The 16,894-nt window shown below is 52.6% G+C and overlaps 2 protein-coding genes across 2 annotated transcripts in view; both read right to left on the bottom strand.

Annotated features, from left to right (window-relative positions):
- Positions 1-435: 435 nt before the first annotated feature.
- Positions 436-16,894, bottom strand: part of Bmp8a (bone morphogenetic protein 8a) — a 30,381-nt gene continuing 13,922 nt past the window's right edge. Inside the window, exons 2-7 of the mRNA XM_027399189.2 lie at positions 11,216-11,405; positions 10,658-10,806; positions 4,127-4,321; positions 3,474-3,553; positions 3,004-3,114; positions 436-585 (exon numbers count right to left, since the gene is read on the bottom strand). Coding sequence (XP_027254990.1) covers positions 436-585; positions 3,004-3,114; positions 3,474-3,553; positions 4,127-4,321; positions 10,658-10,806; positions 11,216-11,405 — 875 coding nt within the window. The remainder of the gene's footprint in view (positions 586-3,003; positions 3,115-3,473; positions 3,554-4,126; positions 4,322-10,657; positions 10,807-11,215; positions 11,406-16,894) is intronic.
- On the bottom strand, positions 8,038-9,706 carry LOC100772647 (succinyl-CoA:3-ketoacid coenzyme A transferase 2A, mitochondrial). The gene has a single exon (XM_027399188.2). It carries the CDS (start codon positions 9,704-9,706, stop codon positions 8,132-8,134), a length of 1,575 nt encoding a protein of 524 aa, XP_027254989.1. The 3' UTR covers positions 8,038-8,131.

The raw sequence follows: 16,894 nt of genomic DNA, 5'->3' as shown, positions 1-16,894 counted from the left end.
CACTTCCCCACTGCAGTGGGGTGGGGAAGGAATGATGTAGAGCCCAAGATCAGCCAGTTTCAGACTCCAGGGCCACGTTAGACCATCCCAAACTGGCCATTCTGGGCTGGGGATGGCCAAGGACCAGTCTTCCCCTAATGTGGGCTACAGTGCTGACTCCAGGCCCCTCAGTCAGCACAGCTCTGGGATGCCGTGTGCATTCAGTCTGTGCTTGGGGTAGAGGAGATTGGGAAGGGGAGGGCAATAGGCCACAAACCCCAAGAAGGGGGTAGAGGAGCTGGGAAAGGACCAAAATTTTAGCAGGAAGTGGCCAGGGGAAGTGAGGGCCTCCTGTTGCCCCTGTCTGAGCTATGATAGCATATGAGGGTTTCCTGCCTCTGGAGAGGGGCCTGGCCAGATGGGGATGGTAGCAGAAGCAGGCTGTTGAGCAGGGTCTCAGTGGCAACCACAGGCCTTGACCACCATGTTGCGGTGTTTTCGCAGTATGACGTTGTTGCTGCTGTCATAGTAGAGCACGGAGGTGGCGCTCAGTTTGGTGGGTGCACAGCACGCCTTGGGGACGACATCTGGTTTCATCAGGTGTACCTGGCAGGGAGGGAGGCGATGCAGACAAGGGCATGACCCTGGTGCCCTCCTCAAAGACCTCCCCAGCAAAGCCCCAGCTCTCACTTGCTTCCTTTCCAGAAGGTCTTAGCCCCTTTGACCAACCCAAGGTCATTCTCCACCTTTGGCTAGAGTAGCTCCCTCCCTGTACATTAGTCCTGCCCAGTGACCTCAGAGCACATGAGTCCCCAGCCACATGACTTAGCGGGCCTGGCACGCAAACCCTTTGGCACTCAGGCCCCAGTCCACTGTCTCATCCAATTCTGCCCAGACACAGACAACTTTGCTTGCCCCCAGCACTGGGTGCCGTGGGTGCCCTCTGAGGTGCCTCTTCTGGAACCTCACGGCCCCACACTGCTTTGCGCTTTAATACATCACTAACAGATATAGAGCCGTGTGTGTGTGTGTGTGTGTGTGTGTGTGTGTGTGTGTGTGTGTGTGTTTTCAGCTGCCCTCAGCCTCTTCGGGCTCTCTGGGTCCTAGGAGCCTGGTCTACATTAAACTACATGGTCTACATTTGGGTACCCTCTTCCTCAGCCTTTGCACAGCAGTCCAGCTGATGGGCCTGGTATGGGGGGGGGGCAGCAGCTTCCCTGAGGCTGAGGAGGAGGACAGGCCTCCAGGGTGACATACAGCCAGACTGGGATCTGGGGGTGGCTGCTGCCACCTCTCCATCCATAAATACATGTGACAGAACTAGGAGATGTCAGGGGTGGGGGGAAACAGAGAGACAGAGAGACAGAGAGGAGGGGAGGGAGGGCGGCTGAAATGGCTGGAATCCAGAGGGAGCCTCTTCTGAGGTGGGACACTGGAGCTGAGGCACCTCTCTCTTCTCACACTGGCCACAGCCCTAGGCATCATCAGGTGATGGTGTGGAGTATATATTCATTCAGTAGCTACAAACTAGGCATCTGTGTTTTTTGTCTGGTTTTTTGTTTTGAGACAGGGTCTCATTATGTAGCCCTGGCTGTCCTGGAATTCGCTATGTAGACCTGACTGGCCTCAAACTCACAGAAATCCACCTGCCTCTGCCTCCTGAGTACTGGGATTAAAGGCATGCGCCACCACACTGCCCGGCTTGGTTTTCTCCTTTCTGTCGACGTCCTGGATGCTCCTGATACAGATGCCCAAGCCAGGCTCCCTCTATCATCAGTGAGCCACGATACCCCAGAACACATGGTCCTCCACTCGGTCACTGTTGCTTTGCTTATATGTTTACTATAGCCTCCCCAGGGCGCAGGGGTTGTCCTGTCTGCTGCTGCGAGGCAGGCCATGAGCACTTGCTTTGGCTGAGCCATTGTCAACAGGGGAAACAGAGGCCAGAGCAAAGTGGGGAGGAAACAAGACTTCTGGGAATAGGAAACTAATGACTGCATATCTCACTGTCACCTGGGGCTGCTCCTCCCAGGACAGTGGTTCCAGGTGTCTAGCAACTGCCAGTGGCCATGGTGAAAGGATGCCTTAGTGTCAGTTCAGACAGCTCTTTTTAATTTATGATGCTCATTCCAGGGCATCACTTGGCATAGCTTCTTGCTAGACTAACACAAAACCGTGAGACACCAGGATTCCAGGAAGAACATTCTAGAAAGTCTGGACAGCAAAGTCAACAAACACAAACGCCTGTCAATACAGGCTGCAGTGTGGCTCCTGCTAGAACCTGTTTCCATGGCCCAGAACCTAAGGTTCACCAGTGCTACCCATTGAAGGAACAGCCAGGAAAGAAGTGGGGTCAAAAACCAGCGACAGGGGCATGGCTCTGGATAGATCTCATTTTGCTGTGGGCCTGTTTGCATGCAAGGAGCCCTGGACTTGACCCACAACATGACAGAAACTAGGCCTAATACTGCACACTTATAACCCCAGCACTCTGGATTGGAGATGGGGGGGCACACGGGGGGTCAGAAGTTCAAAGTCATCCTTGGCTACATACTGAGTCTGAATCCAGTCTGGGATATATAAGGGAAAGGCATCAGGAATGAACCAAGGCCCAGAATAGCAGAGAGCCCACGGGGGAGACCCACCAGCCAGGCAGGATGGATGAGCATATGTGCACACCAGGGAGGTGAAATCCACCATGTCAATTGGGCATTCGTGCACTGAGGTCACACAGGCCCCCATGGGGTGTCCATCTGTTGTATGTGTGCCCCAGTGGGACCACAAAGGCTGTGGTATGTCAGTCTGGCCCACACACAGGTTCACAGGCTCCCACTTGTGCGTGTACAGTGAATGCATGCTCAAGTGTCTGTGCACAGACGCCCATGTGAGCAACAACTCTTCCTGAGGCTCCAGAATCAAACTCTCCCGGTAGCTGAGTCTGCAGAGAAAGTCCCTCTTTGTTGCCATTCTTACTACCATCTGCCCCGCCCCCTGGCTCTCTCAGCTGGCTACTGTGATACTGACCAAGGACTGCAAGATAGCATGGTTGGTGGCATTCATACAGGAGTCCAGTGGAAAGGCACACTCCCCCTCGCAGTAATAGGCTGAGTAGCCCTGGGGGGCAATGACCCAGTCCTGTGGGTGGGAAAAGGAGTCACATCAGTGTCCTTCCATAGACACAGGATGACCTGGGGCTGTGAACCCTCATCCCCTCAGCCACCCTCAGCAGGCAGGGCTGGACCCCAGCTCAGTCCTCCACACCTCACCCTCTGCTGTCTCCTCCACAGCTGCCCCCGTTCCTTCTGCAGCTGTAGCAGGAAGAGCCCAAAGGCCCTGCCCACCCAGCCTCAGTTTCCCTGTTGACAGTTTACTGGGCAGAGGGCTCAGGTTGCCGCCACAGTTTTTATGCGCTGTTAAAGGCACAGTATCTCCACCCCCACCCTGGAGACACCAGGCTCTGCAGGTGGCATTCATGGAGGAGAGGCAGAAATTACCAGCCAGCCGAGGTCCCGGAAGCTGACATAGAGCTCATGCCTACGGCAAACATCTCTTCCTCGGGAGCCGTGACCTTCATCTGTGGGGGACAAAAAGGTGCAAAGTCTGCTCAGGGATCCTGCTCTATGGAGTTGCCGTGGGTACTCCCAATGTGGGGGTGATATGACAGGCACATTTACAAATGAAGGACAACAGGAAACTAAACCATTGGAATCACAAGTTCTACTTCTGGATCCCAGCTCAACAGTCCTCAGTGGCTCCCCACTGGCATTTGGGCATACATGGCTTCTGCTTTCCTCTGCAGACTCTTGACTGCAGCCTCCTCCCTGCCAGGCACAGTCCACCCTCCCAGCCAGGCACAGCCCCTCTCTGCCAGGCACAGACCCCCCTCCCTGCCAGGCACAGCCCCCCTCCCTGTCAGTCACAGCCCCCCTCCCAGCCAGGCACAGCCCCCCTCCCAGCCAGGCACAGGCACAGGCCCCTCCCTGCCAGGCACAGCCCCCCTCCCTGTCAGTCACAGCCCCCCTTCCAGCCAGGCACAGCCCCCTCCCAGCCAGGCACAGCCCCCTCCCTGCCAGGCTCAGCAATTAGATCCATTGGCAGGCCATCACTTTCTAAAGAGGCCTCGGATGAGGCTCAACCCCACCCTCACCAAAGATCCCTGGGAGTCTGTTGGGATGTGGAAGCTCATTTGTTTTCTTTGGCTGCCTCCTCTTCAGTGGCCTCACTGCCCGAGGGGCCCGCACAGAGCTTGGGCTGGCTCTGAAGAAGGTGACCATGAAAGGCTGTCTGGATCGTGGTGCTTGTTGTCCCAGCAGACCAGCCAGGCCAGGATCCATGCTGTGCCCTGGGAGACAGAGACAGAGACCGAGATATATGTGTGTGTGTGTGTGTGTGTGTGTGTGTGAGAGAGAGAGAGAGAGAGAGAGAGAGAGAGAGAGAGAGAGAGAGAGAGAGAGAGACTTGGTGGTGGTGACATGGCACCATGAACCTCAGTTTCCTCATCTGGAGAACATCCCAAGCACTTTGGCCAGCAGGTCTGCCGTGGCAGGGACAGGGACCTCAGTATCCACAGGCATTCCTGCTGCTGCTAACCTGACAGATGGGAAACATTTGGCAGGTGTCAAGGATTTCGCCCATTACTTTCCTCAGTTGGTCCTCACTGTAACCCAAGTCACAGTCACTCAGAGATGAACAGAGTTCACTGCTGGTGATGCTCAGGACCCAGATTTCCTTGTTCCAGTGATCTAACAGCCAGGTCCCAACTTCCTCCTGTGCTTTCTGGGGACTAGAATGTGCAGGTCAGGACACACTAGCTCATGGCAGCCTCTGCAAGACATCGCTGGGGCTTTTTCTCCCAGCGTAGCAAACTTGATCATCCAAGGGCAGTGCAGTCACAGCCAAGGCCCCAGGCTGAGCAGGGCCAGAGGTCAGAACGGTCACAAAGCCCAGGGTTGGGGTCACATCAGGCTCATTCCAGTGTGTGTTCACCAGGCCAGCCGATTGCTTCAGAGAAAGGAAGGGGCTTCAGAGAGACAGACCTGAGCTTGTCCACAGGAAGAGTGGAACCTATAAAAGGAGTGGGGAGTTCTCTGATCCACTAAGGACTGAAGATGTCAACCCAGGGAGAGCAAAGCCTCCAGCATCAGCTCTGGCTATGCTGGTGGTCCCCCGTCAGTGGCCTCCGCCCTAGCTGTAAAAGTAGCATGTTAAGCTGGTGTGTTGGCACATTCCTGTAAACCCAGCATTCAGCAGAGGAAAGCAGGAGATTGAGGAATTCTAGGTCATTCTACTCATATTGAGTTGGAGGTCAGTCAAGGCCTGTCATAAAAGCCTGTTTCAAAAAATCAAACAAGGTTCGGCATGGAGGCACATACATTTGATTCTAGCACTCAGGAGGCAGAAAGAGGCAGAACTCTATGAGTCTGAGGCTAGCCTGGTCTACATAGGTGAATTCCAGACCCACCAAGGCTGTCTCAAAAAAAAAAACAAAAAAAACAAAAAACAAAAAAACAACCAACCTCACAAACAACTAAAAATTAAAAATACAAACCAAAGCAAACCAAACCAAATAAAACCAAACCAAATAAAAACAGGTAAAGAGTGTAATAACCACAGGGGGATAAGGAACTTTCAAGAAGGAAAAGAGACCATAAACTCCCTTCACAGCTCCAAAGCTCTCCTTTCATACCCTGGGCTGCTTCTGTCCTGTTGGTTTAAGTTGTAAACAGTTCTTAGCATTGCAAACCTTTCCCATTGTTAGAACGTTCTCCAGGAAAACCACCCACGCTCAGCAGCTCACTTTGGGTGGGGTCACCTCCCACCAGGCAGTCAGGTTCCTTTTTTGGTGTCATGCTAGGACTCAGAACCATTTCCCTTTGTGCCCATATGAGATTCCTTACACTAAAGCTCGACAATGTTCACTTCCTATATCACGAAACTCAGCACCACTGTTCAGCTGACATGTAACAGGCACTGATACACACATGCACATGCATGTAGGTGCATATATAAAATCTCAGACAATAATGTGGATCAGTGTTCTTGCTTAGTATGCTCAATGTCCTGGGTTCTACCCCAGTGCTGGAAAAATGTAAAAGAAGCCAAAGGGCTGAGGCCACAGCTTAGCAGTAGTGTACCAGCCTAGTAAGCATGAAGCCTTAGGTAAAATCCCAACACAAAACCATGGCGAAACAACACTCCTCTGTGTGTGCACACTCAGGACTGTTTGTTCCACTTGCAATCTACAAGGCTCTTCATCTCTTCATTACACACTGAGTCAAGGCCGCTGTCCGCCTGTGGTGGGCAGTCCACTCTAAAGGTCGTATGTGAGCAACTGGATTCTACAGATGTCCACCAGCCACTTGAAAGAAAAGCCCAACACAACCTTTGACTTATGACTTCACCTGCCACTAACAAACATGGTAGGCCTGTGGGACTCCATCCCAGGACTGTGACAGAGAGCTGTGGGACAAGAGGCATGGCCTGGGACAGAGACTCCAGGGAGGTCAGGCAGGAAGAATGGGGCCCAGAGTGAAGACGGTGGGACAGCAGATGGGGCATGAGGGGGCAGAGAAGCTTCAGGCAGAGGAGACAGACAGGGAGGGCCCCAGGGTCACACACTGGGAGGATGGAGCAGCTGGCAGCAGGAAGGGCAGTGAAAGCCACAGTGTCAGGCCCTACAAGTGACACAAGGGGCAGGCTTGGACCCAGAACAGGCCCTGTGTTCCTGCTACTTACTGTGGAGTCCCAGAGCCCTGGCTTCTGAGAAACACAAAGGCCATCAGTGTCCCCTGGGTTGTGTCCCCCAGCCACATTTGTTTTCCTATCATGTCACTGGTCTTGTGTAATGAAGAGCCTTGTAGAGTGCAAAGCCAGCCTGCATGGGTGCTGGGGACCTCTGGAGGCTCTCAGGTCAAGGTGAGCTGGACTGAGAGCCCATGGATGCAGCTAAACCAAGGTTCCCATTTTACAGGCGCACAAGCTAAGACCCAGAGATGGCATCAACTGTTCAAGGCCTGGACCAAGCAGCTGCAGAGCCAAAAAACTCCTGCCCTGCCCAGACAAGGCAGAGACTGGGTGAGGTGGGCAGAAGCCCATGGGGATTGATGCTGCTCTTTCTTTCACAGTCCTGTATCTGATAGACCCAGAGAAGCTGCTCATGTCCAAACCGAGTGCACCTTCCCTCCCAACTCTGCTCCTTGTCACTATCATCACATAGGACCCTATCTGGTGGAAGGCCATCAGGCTTTCCAGCTCTGACAGAAAAGCATGGTGGGGGTGCTTTCTCAGGGTACACACACACACACACACACACACACACACACACACACACACACCTCTTTATAACTTTTTTCACTTTTCACCCTGAGACTCAGAATGACAGACCCCAGAGCTGCCACATTGGGGTAAGGAAGGGAGGCCAGCTGGACTTCCAGAACAGAATGTCAGTACTGTAGGGACAACAGGAGACACTGCAGTTTACTAGGTGAGAATCCATCCATGGCAATGATTAGATTCTAGACCACGCATGCTGAGCCCAGGCCTCTGTGGACACATGCCGGAACTGCTAAAGTACAGCGGGTTTTCCAGGTGGAGTATCAGCACCAACCATCTTCCCTTAGTCCCAATCTAAAGGCGACAGGCCTGCCTGCATGCCTCCCTTCTCGGAACACCTATGCAGCTTCCCGGAGGAAGTCGGGTGGGGGCAGATTTGGAGAAACAAAATTAGGAGCAGAATCCAGGGCCCAGGAAGAGAAGCCAGAGTTCCTCCTGCTCACAGAACTACAGGTCTGCATCTCGTGCAGCAGTAAATGGCACCAGGTGAACTCTGGATTTGTTCCTGCCCCCGCCTTCCTGGCACCCCACCCCACCCCACCCCGTGCTTGTCTCCAGGCCTCATGATTCAGTTAGGAGCAGCAGCACTGGTGTTGACACCTGTCATGGGATGATCTGGAGCCTTGTATGTGAAGGTCACAGAAAGTGGGAGCCCGGAACCAGTGTCCTTGATTGTTTTAGTGCAGGGCTTTAGTTAGGCACCAGACACAGGCTCAGCTTGGGGTTTTTAATTAAAATCACTCGGCTCTTGAGAAGATACCATCTGGCAGCTGGAAGCCAATGGTCACAAATCAGCCCTGGAGGGAGGGGTCAGAACTCCTCAAGCATCAGGTTTGATCTGCTGCATGGGCTTAAGGTCGGGGGACACTTTAAAGGCACAGCCTGTGGTGGCCTTGACCTCATCCAGTGACGAGCCCTCCCACAGCTCCACCAGCGTCAGCCCCTTCTTCGGGTCCACGTCAAACACGGCCTTTTCGGTGATGATGAGGTCCACGCAGCGCTTGCCGGTCAGCGGCATGGTGCATTTCTCCAAGATTTTGGGCTGCTTTTTCTTGGTGCAATGCTCCATGGTGACCACCACTTTGGTCTTGTCACCCGACACCAAGTCCATGGCCCCGCCCATGCCCTTCACCTTCTGGCCTGGCACCATCCAGTTGGCCAGGTCACCGTATTTGGAAACCTGCATGGCACCGAGCATGGTCAGTTGGATGTGTCCCCCGCGGATCATGGCAAAAGAGTCATCGCTGGCGAAGAAACAGCCCCCGGGAATCACGGTCACCGTCTGCTTGCCCGCGTTGATGATGTCGGCGTCCACTTCATTTTTCGAGGGGAACGGGCCCAAGCCTAGGATCCCATTTTCACTGTGCAGGTATACCTTCATCTTGGGGCTGATGAAGTTGCTGGCCAGGAGAGGGATCCCGATGCCCAGGTTGGCATACATGCCGTCCTCAAACTCGAGAGCTGCGCGCTTGATGATGCGCGTCCTGGAGGATTCCTGTTGCTTGCTCATAGACGCTGGTGTACTGTCGCGCGTAGTCAGGCGCTCAATGCGCTTCTCGAACTTCGGCCCCTTGATCACGCGGTCCACGTAGATGTTGGGGACGTGGATGTCCTCCGGGCGGAAAGAGCCCACGTCCACGATCTCCTCCACCTCCACCACCGAGATGTCCGCGGCCTTGCACATGGGCACGTTGAAGTTGAACGCGCTGCCCCGGAATATCACGTTGCCTGAGCGGTCGGCCTTCCAGCCCTTGATCAGGGCGAAGTCGGCGCGGATGGCATGCTCCAGCAGGTAGTGGCGGCCCTGGAACTCGCGCACCTCCCGCGGCTGGCTCAGGGTAATCAGGTGACCCTCGGGCGAGTACCGGATCGGGGCGCCCCCTTCCTGCACCAGCGTGCCGTAGCCCGTAGGCGTGTAGAAGGCGGGCACGCCGGCGCCACCTGCGCGGATGCGCTCGGCCAGGGTGCCCTGCGGAGTCATCTCCAGGTCCAGCTCGCCTGACAGGTACAGTTGCTCGCACAGCTGGTTCTCCCCCAGGTACGAGCACACCACGCGCTTGACCTGCTTGGAGGCCAGCAAGATGCCCAGGCCGAAGTCATCCACGCCCACATTGCTGCTGACGATCTTCAGGTCCTTGACGCCCTTGGTCTTCAGCGCAGCGATCAGGTTCTCGGGGATGCCACACAGCCCAAAACCCCCGAGCATGACGGTCGACCCATCCTTGACGCCCTCCAGCGCCTTCACCGGATCGGTGTAGAAGTAGACCCGTCCACTGCGGTTGCTGGAGCGGTCGCTAGCAAAGCGGAGGGCAAGGTGGTGTGGCAGCGCAGGCCGTGGGCGGCAAGCGGAGACCCCGCGCGGGAGCGCCCACGCCAGAAGCCTCAGCGCCGCCATGGTCCACCTACCACGGGCCTCCCAGAGAGGGGAAAGGCCGGGTGCACCCTGTGAGCCTGCCCCACGCCACCTCTGTTTTGCGTCATAGAGCAGGGAGGACACCGACCGTGACTGCCACGGGTCTAAACACTGAGGACCGCCTTGTCCATCCCTGTGGCCTGGCCTGTCTCACAAGATCTTGGACAGGCACTGGAAACCCTTGGTAATGCTGCTGACAACTGGCTGCCAGCGCTGTGGCCCTGTGGTACCCAGGAGAGTGCACCTGGGGGCAGGGTTAGGATTCCCCTCCTTGAGGGGCTGAAGTTAGCTAGGTCTTCTAAAGCCACAGTCACATCTGTCACCCACTGCTGTTAAAGGGCTCTAAACTTTCCAAGTACCTTGCCAGTTTTCCCTAACTCAGAGTGACCCCTGACACCTCTCTGCCCCTCTCCTTCCAAGCTATCCTTCCAGCCTTTTGCTGGACCCCAGCTGCCCTTTCTGTCCTCACTACCCGACATAAAGGAAATGTCCCACAAAAACCCTGTGAGTGAATCAGTGACTATAAACCTGTGTAGGCCAGGAAACTGAGACTCAGATACTGAGTTACAACACTCAGAACGTGGGGTGCAGATCCCCCACCCCTCCTTCCTAGTACAGAACCTCTCAGAGTGGAGCCTGCTGCCCATGGAGAAGTCCCCCCACCTCACTTCCCGTGCCCCCCCCCCCCGGCCCCCATCTCCCCCAAAGGATACCAGAGCTGGCTCTCAGGAGGTCAGTTGCTATTAGGAGGAGCAGGAAGGCAGCCTGGCTGGGGCCTCCCCCATCCAGGGCCTCACCCCTCTACCCACCGAGTTCTCAAGAAAGGCCAAGTATGGCCCAGGGAGAGGGCTCTGTGTACTAGGCTGGCAGCCTCTGCTGGAACCACCTCCCAAGACCCCCAGGGCAGCTCCCTGCTAAGGCCTGGAGCCTCACCATCCTCGGTTTCCACATAGAGGCGGAGTCCCAGGTCCTTGTTATGGTTCAGCAACCAGTGGTCACTGGCTGCAGTGATGTCCAGCACCAGCCAGCCCTCGTCCCCAGATCGGAGCGTCTGAAGATCCAAAAAGAACAAGTCAGACTCCCTGTGGACATGAAAGAACAATTAACCAAGGCTGAGGTTGGCACACCTGCCTGTATCTTGTGCCTGCCCTGGGGATCAGTTTCAGAGCCCCTTCCCTGCCTGGCTCTGGACTGACCTCCTTAGGTCACACAGAGCCTCCACATTCCATAGATAACCAACCCCTGACATTTTACTGTGTCCGTGTGCTGGTGGGGACACTGGCTCCATGGCTCAGTGCTGTGACCTATTGATGGCTCCACAGTCACTGGCAGGGCAGGGAGTTCAGGCCAAGCCCCATTCTCATGTCTGAGGTGCCTCTCCCAGCAGGTGCCCCTTTCTTTTCTTGGAAATGCACCCTCTGGACAGGCCCTGCCAGAGCCTAGACCATGAGAGCATGAGGTGATGTGGGCACCCTGGCAGAGGGAAGGTACCTGTTGGAGTGCTCCTGAACCACCTCGAACATGCTGACATGGAGGGTTGTGTTGAGTGGGTGGGTGCTGGGCTCTTTATATATCCGGAACTCAGCAGCTGTGACAGCCTCCCCAGCAGGGATCTGGGTCAGGTCAAAGAGGAATTCCTTCCAGTGTGGCTCCTGGTAGTCCAGGGTACGGTCGCGCTCCACTGGAAGACAATGTAGGAACACGGTCATCTCTAGGAGTCAATATGGCTGTGCTAATAGTAGGACCCCAGGCAGCCTGGATGGGGCCTGCTCCTGCTCTACACACAGCTTGTGGTCTGCTCTGGGAAGCACACCAGGCCCCAGGACGTGGTATAGTGGGAAACTCAGCAAGTGCTCTGCAGCCCCTGGACCCAGCAATGAATCACAGTGCCTCCTCTCAGAGCTCCTAGGTCAACAGTGAGATGGACATTGGTCCCAAGGTAGAAAATTACCACAGTTCCCGGGAAAACCTGACTATAGGGACATAATTTGTCTGAATTTCAGTGGGACAGAGGACTCCAGAGCCTGTCCTTGATGAGAGGGTTGGTGGGGGAGCTCAGATCTGTCAGCTGATCTGGGCTGTTAGTTCTGTTTGAGTTTTCCTCAGTGTCCTGGGAGAGAGATGTGCAGAGCGCAGGCCACATTACAAGATCAGCAACAGAAGGACCTTAGGAAAGCGAGGGAGGGACCAACCAGTGTCAGCAACTAGGGGACAAAAGATCTGCTAGAGAACAAAGGGAAGAAGGCAGGCAGAAAGCAAGAGGAAATGGTGACATCTGAACTGATGGACAAGAAGGTGTCTTGGGCAGTGGCCAAACATGCTCTAGGCAGAGGGCAGTTGTCTGTAGACCATGGCTGTTGGGTGTAGCAGTGGGTTTGGCTGAAATCCAGGGCTGGGAGCAAGGCTGTGTTAGTGGGAGCCATGTGGTCTAAGGGACCCCATACAAGACCTGCTGGAGGTGAATGAAGGTATTGGCAGTCTAGGGTGATAGCTGAGGAAGAGCTCGGGATGGAAGCTAACTGTGCTCCCTATGGAAAGGCCAAGATTTTAGAATAAAACCCGCTCCCCAGCTGCACTGATGTGCCCAGAATGGTATATTTAGGGTAGCCTCATTTCAGCCACTTGTCACTTTCAAATGCCAAAATCTGTGTTTCCGGAAAGAAGGGGTGGGGAGCCGCCCAGCACTGTCCCCAAAACCCAACAGAGATTTTAATTGTATGTTTAGTCTTAAAAAAAAAAAAATCCTCTCTGTGGCTATGGGCTCAGTGACCACAGGCGGGTTTTAAAAAGCACCAGGGTGAGCGGATGTGAGGAGTATTTCCTGTCCTCTCTCTAGAGTCCTGGTCCAGTGATGAATGGAATACAGATGTGCTGGGCAGAGCCAAGGGACAGGCACATCTGGGCAGAAGCAGGTGGAAAGGGAGAGGAAGGAATGGACAGTGTCCTACAGCACTAAAAGATGGTGGGCACACAGCACATGCCAGCCCAAAAGTCAAGAGACAGATTGAGACACAGCAGACATCATTGAGGGTGGGTTCTGAACCTTGGCCTATGTTTTTTTCTGCAGTGAAAATCTATCCTCATGTGTCCTCCTCCCTACCTAGCTACTTACACACCCACAGTGTTGTTGACAATTTCAGTGGGTCCAGGAGCTGCACAGGCACCTCAGCTACATGACTGTGCTCACAGGTCCTGATGTACAGGATACAGTTGGTCCAGGCTGTTGCCTGTAACAGGGTATGGTCAGATCGTGTCTCTCAGGCACATCCTCCTCTCCACCTTTTTCAGGACACAGTGGGGCACTCAAGTGCATCCTGGGAACTTTATCAGGAGACTGACCCTGAGCTCTGTGGCCACCCTCCCTTAATGATGTGTGTCTTTAAATACTCTTGGATTGAACTGGCTCTCACTTCCAGACTTCTGTGCTATGGGTTTGTGAAATAAAGAGCCAGGGATTCCAGCACAAGAAATTCTGTCTTGGTTGTTCCAGACAGAATTTGGTTTTTTGGTTTTTTGTTGAGTTCTTTCTTTCTTTCTTTCTTTCTTTCTTTCTTTCTTTCTTTCTTTCTCTCTCTCTCTTTCTTTCTTTCTTTCTTTCTCTCTTTCTTTTCCTTTCCTTTCCTTTCCTTTCCTTTTCTTTTCTTTTCTTTCTTTTTTTGAGACAAAGTTTCTTTGTGTAGCCCTGGCTGTCCTGGAACTCACTCTGTAATGTAGACCAGACTGGCCTAGAACTCACAGACATCTGCCTGCCTCTGCCTCCTGAGTGCTAGGATCAAAGGCATGTGCCATATCACCAGCAGGCTGATCTGGAAAGCTTTTCGGAAAATGGATGTGATTTTTGTCTAAAGTGGATCAAAGGTCCTGGGATGCCACACCAAAACAGACACTGCTGCTGGAAGTGGCTAAAGAGAAGCACCACTTTTCTTTGCAGAATGGTGGATGCTCTGTGCTGACTTGGATTTGGAAAGGGGGTGGGGGCACCCAAGTGCATTTGCTGGGACCTCGATTTCCCCCATGGAACTTCTCAACAGTTGTCTCTGCTTTAGTCATGTGGTAGCATTGAGAAGTGTAGCCTGTTTATCATGGCAGCTCCCAGGGTCATCCCCTGTATGAGTTTAGCATGTCTATGTGACGAGAACACACACCGGGATCCTTTGCATGCAGGGCTACAGAAGTGCAGGACCTGAGGGATGAGTAGCAGCCATCTGAGCTCCAATTTCTCAACTTTCCCCATGTGTCAATGGGACAGCCTTCAGAGAGCTGTGTGTCAATGAGACAGCCTTCAGAGAGCCTGTGTGTCAATGAGACAGCTTTCAGAGAGCCTGTGTGTCAATGAGACAGCCTTCAGAGAGCTGTGTGTCAATGAGACAGCCTTCAGAGAGCCTGTGTGTCAATGAGACAGCCTTCAGAGAGCTGTGTGTCAATGGGACAGCCTTCAGAGAGCCTGTGTGTCAATGAGACAGCCTTCAGAGAGCTGTGTGTCAATGGGACAGCCTTCAGAGAGTCTGTGTGTCAACGGGACAGCCTTCAGAGAGTCCCATCTGAAGGGTGTGTCTGAAACGCAAAGCCACAGAAGAGCAGGAGGCACATTCTTTTTTTTCTCTTTTTCTTTTCTTTTTTCTTTTTGAGACAGGGTCTCTCTATGTAGCCCTGTCTGTCCCTGGAACTGGCTATGAAGACCAGGCAAGCCTTGAGCTCACAAAAATCCTCCTGCCTCTGCCACCCCAGTGCTGGGATTCAAGGCATGTGCTACCATTTCCAGCTCAATTTTATTTTTCTTATAATTTTTTAAAAAATGTATTTATTTTTATTTTATGTACATTGGTGTTTTGCTTGCAGGTATGTCTGTATGAGAACATCAGATTCCCTGGAACAGAAGTTACACTCAGCTGTGAGTCACTATGTGGGTGCTGGGATTTGAACCTGGGTCCTCTGGAAAAACAGATAGTGCTCTTAATTGCTGAGCCATCTCTCCAGCCCTCAGTTTTATTTTTCTAAACAATTATGAACAAGAAACCATGCCATGAAAATATTTCATCTCAAAGGCATATTTGTGAAAGGTTTCAAGGCGCTGTCTTTCCACCCATCTGATCTTTTGACAGTTCACTGGGAACCTTCATTATGGTGCCAAAAGATCACCATGAAAAGCATTTCCTTTTCCACACACTCCCAACCCTCACCTCCCCATAAATTAGGGTCTGGAATCTCCCAAAGATGCCGACACTCCAAGAGGCAGCCCCTCAACAATGTTCCGGCTGGGACAAGAGCATTATGTAGCATTTGGACTTTTGTTTCATCTGGGCATGGGACCCAGGAGTCCTAGCTCTCAGCAGGGTCCTCTCCATCACAGCATCCTGACACCATGTGCTGATGAAAGCAATGGTGTAAAAATGAGTTAGAATTAGCCAAAATCAGGACAGATGACCAGGGGAAGTAAATAAAAGGCCTGCCGTGCTTCCCAGCCCCTGGCTGTAGAGTCCACTGAGCGAATTTGAGAAAGGGCATGGCCTGGAAGATGTGGTTTCTTGGGTTTTCCCAGTAAAATCCTGTTGCTGGCTGTGATGCTGGCAAAACTCGGTCCCTGGAAGAATCAGATAGTCTGGGGGAACACACTGACAATTTCCTGGCCACTGTCCTGCATCCTGACCATGTGAGATATGCCCTTCCAGGAATTCTCAGAGGTGACTCCAGGAGGAGTGGTTGGTGGTTGGAATACTGTCTCTGAGTAGGGTGTCTCTCCTTGTGCAGTTAATAATGAATAAGTTGGGGGGTGTCCCAGAATCTCACTTTGGGGTATGTGGAAGAAGTTTCTCGCTGTGCAGTTAATAATGCATAAATGGGGGGGTCCTAGAATGTTACTTTGAGGCAGGTGGGAGAAGGTTCTGGATGTTTTCTTCTCACAGTTCTGACAGCTTTATAAAATCCTTCAATTTTGTTGGCAAAATGGCTCAGAAGTTAAAAGCATCTATTGCTATTGCAGAGGACCCAGGTTCAGTTCCCAGCACTTGCTTGTCAGCTTACAGTTGCCTGTCACTCCAGTTTCTGTGTGTGTGATGCCTTCTTCTTCTTCTTCTTCTTCTTCTTCTTCTTCTTCTTCTTCTTCTTCTTCTTCTTCTTCTTCTTCTTCTTCTTCTTCTTCTTCTTCTTCTTCTTCTTCTTCTTCTTCTTCTTCTTCTTCTTCTTCTTCTTCTTCTTCTTCTCTTCCTCCTCCTCCTCCTCCTCCTCCTCCTCCTCCTCTTCTTCTCTTCTTCTTTTGAGACAGGGTTTCTCTGTGGCTTTGGAGGCTGTCCTGGAACTAGCTCTTGTAGACCAGGCTGGTCTCGAACTCACAGAGATCCTCCCGAGTGCTGGGATTAAAGGCCTGTGCCACCACTGCCTGGCATGTGATGCCTTCTTCTGGCCAGAGAGCTTCCACACACATAGTGCGCATATATGCACACAGGCATACACATACATAAAATAAAAATTTTGTTTGTTTTAATCCTTCAGTTTCTGCATTCATTTTCCCTAATAACATTCACAAAGATTACCTCATTTATTCATCACATTTTAAATTACATTAATTCATTAATTCAGTGTGTATGTGTTTCTGTCTACTTATCTATCTAGATATACATACCCACAGTCATCGTACACTGTCTTGTAATCACAGCAGTCTAGAGGCAGAGGAAAGAGGCCAACTGCATTCAAAGCTAGCCTGGGTTACAGGGTGAGTTGGGCCAGCCTGCACTACAGAGCTAGTGTGTGTCCTTGAGGGGTGGGGAGCAGTGAGACTGAGAATAGTGCAGGGACTATTTAGGGCCACTTTATGTTCTTGACTTTATTCTGAAATAATTTTAACTATTTAGGTTACAAGAATAACAGAGATCTTTTATTCCTTCTATACGTTCTGCTACTACATTGTCTGAACTAATCTAGATTATCAGGAAGAAGAGCAGGCCGATACCAGTGCATCTGGCCAGGCTTTTCTCTCTAATGCCTCCTTCTGTTTCAGGCTATAGTCCAGGATCACACTGCGTTTCCTTGTCATCTCTCCGTGGCTTTTCTGATCTGTCACAATGGCTAGTCTTCCCTTATCTCTTAGTACCTCGGCACCTTTGAAGGGTGCTGGTGGCATTTTCTCCTGGTGAGCATGATGACAGTGCACTTTGGAGGAGGGTACAAGTGGCC

The sequence above is a fragment of the Cricetulus griseus genome, chromosome 2, assembly GCF_003668045.3.
Source record: "Cricetulus griseus strain 17A/GY chromosome 2, alternate assembly CriGri-PICRH-1.0, whole genome shotgun sequence".
Lineage (NCBI taxonomy): Eukaryota > Metazoa > Chordata > Mammalia > Rodentia > Cricetidae > Cricetulus > Cricetulus griseus.
The sequence above is the reverse complement of the archived record's forward strand: the minus strand, read 5'-3'. Positions and strand labels throughout refer to the sequence as shown.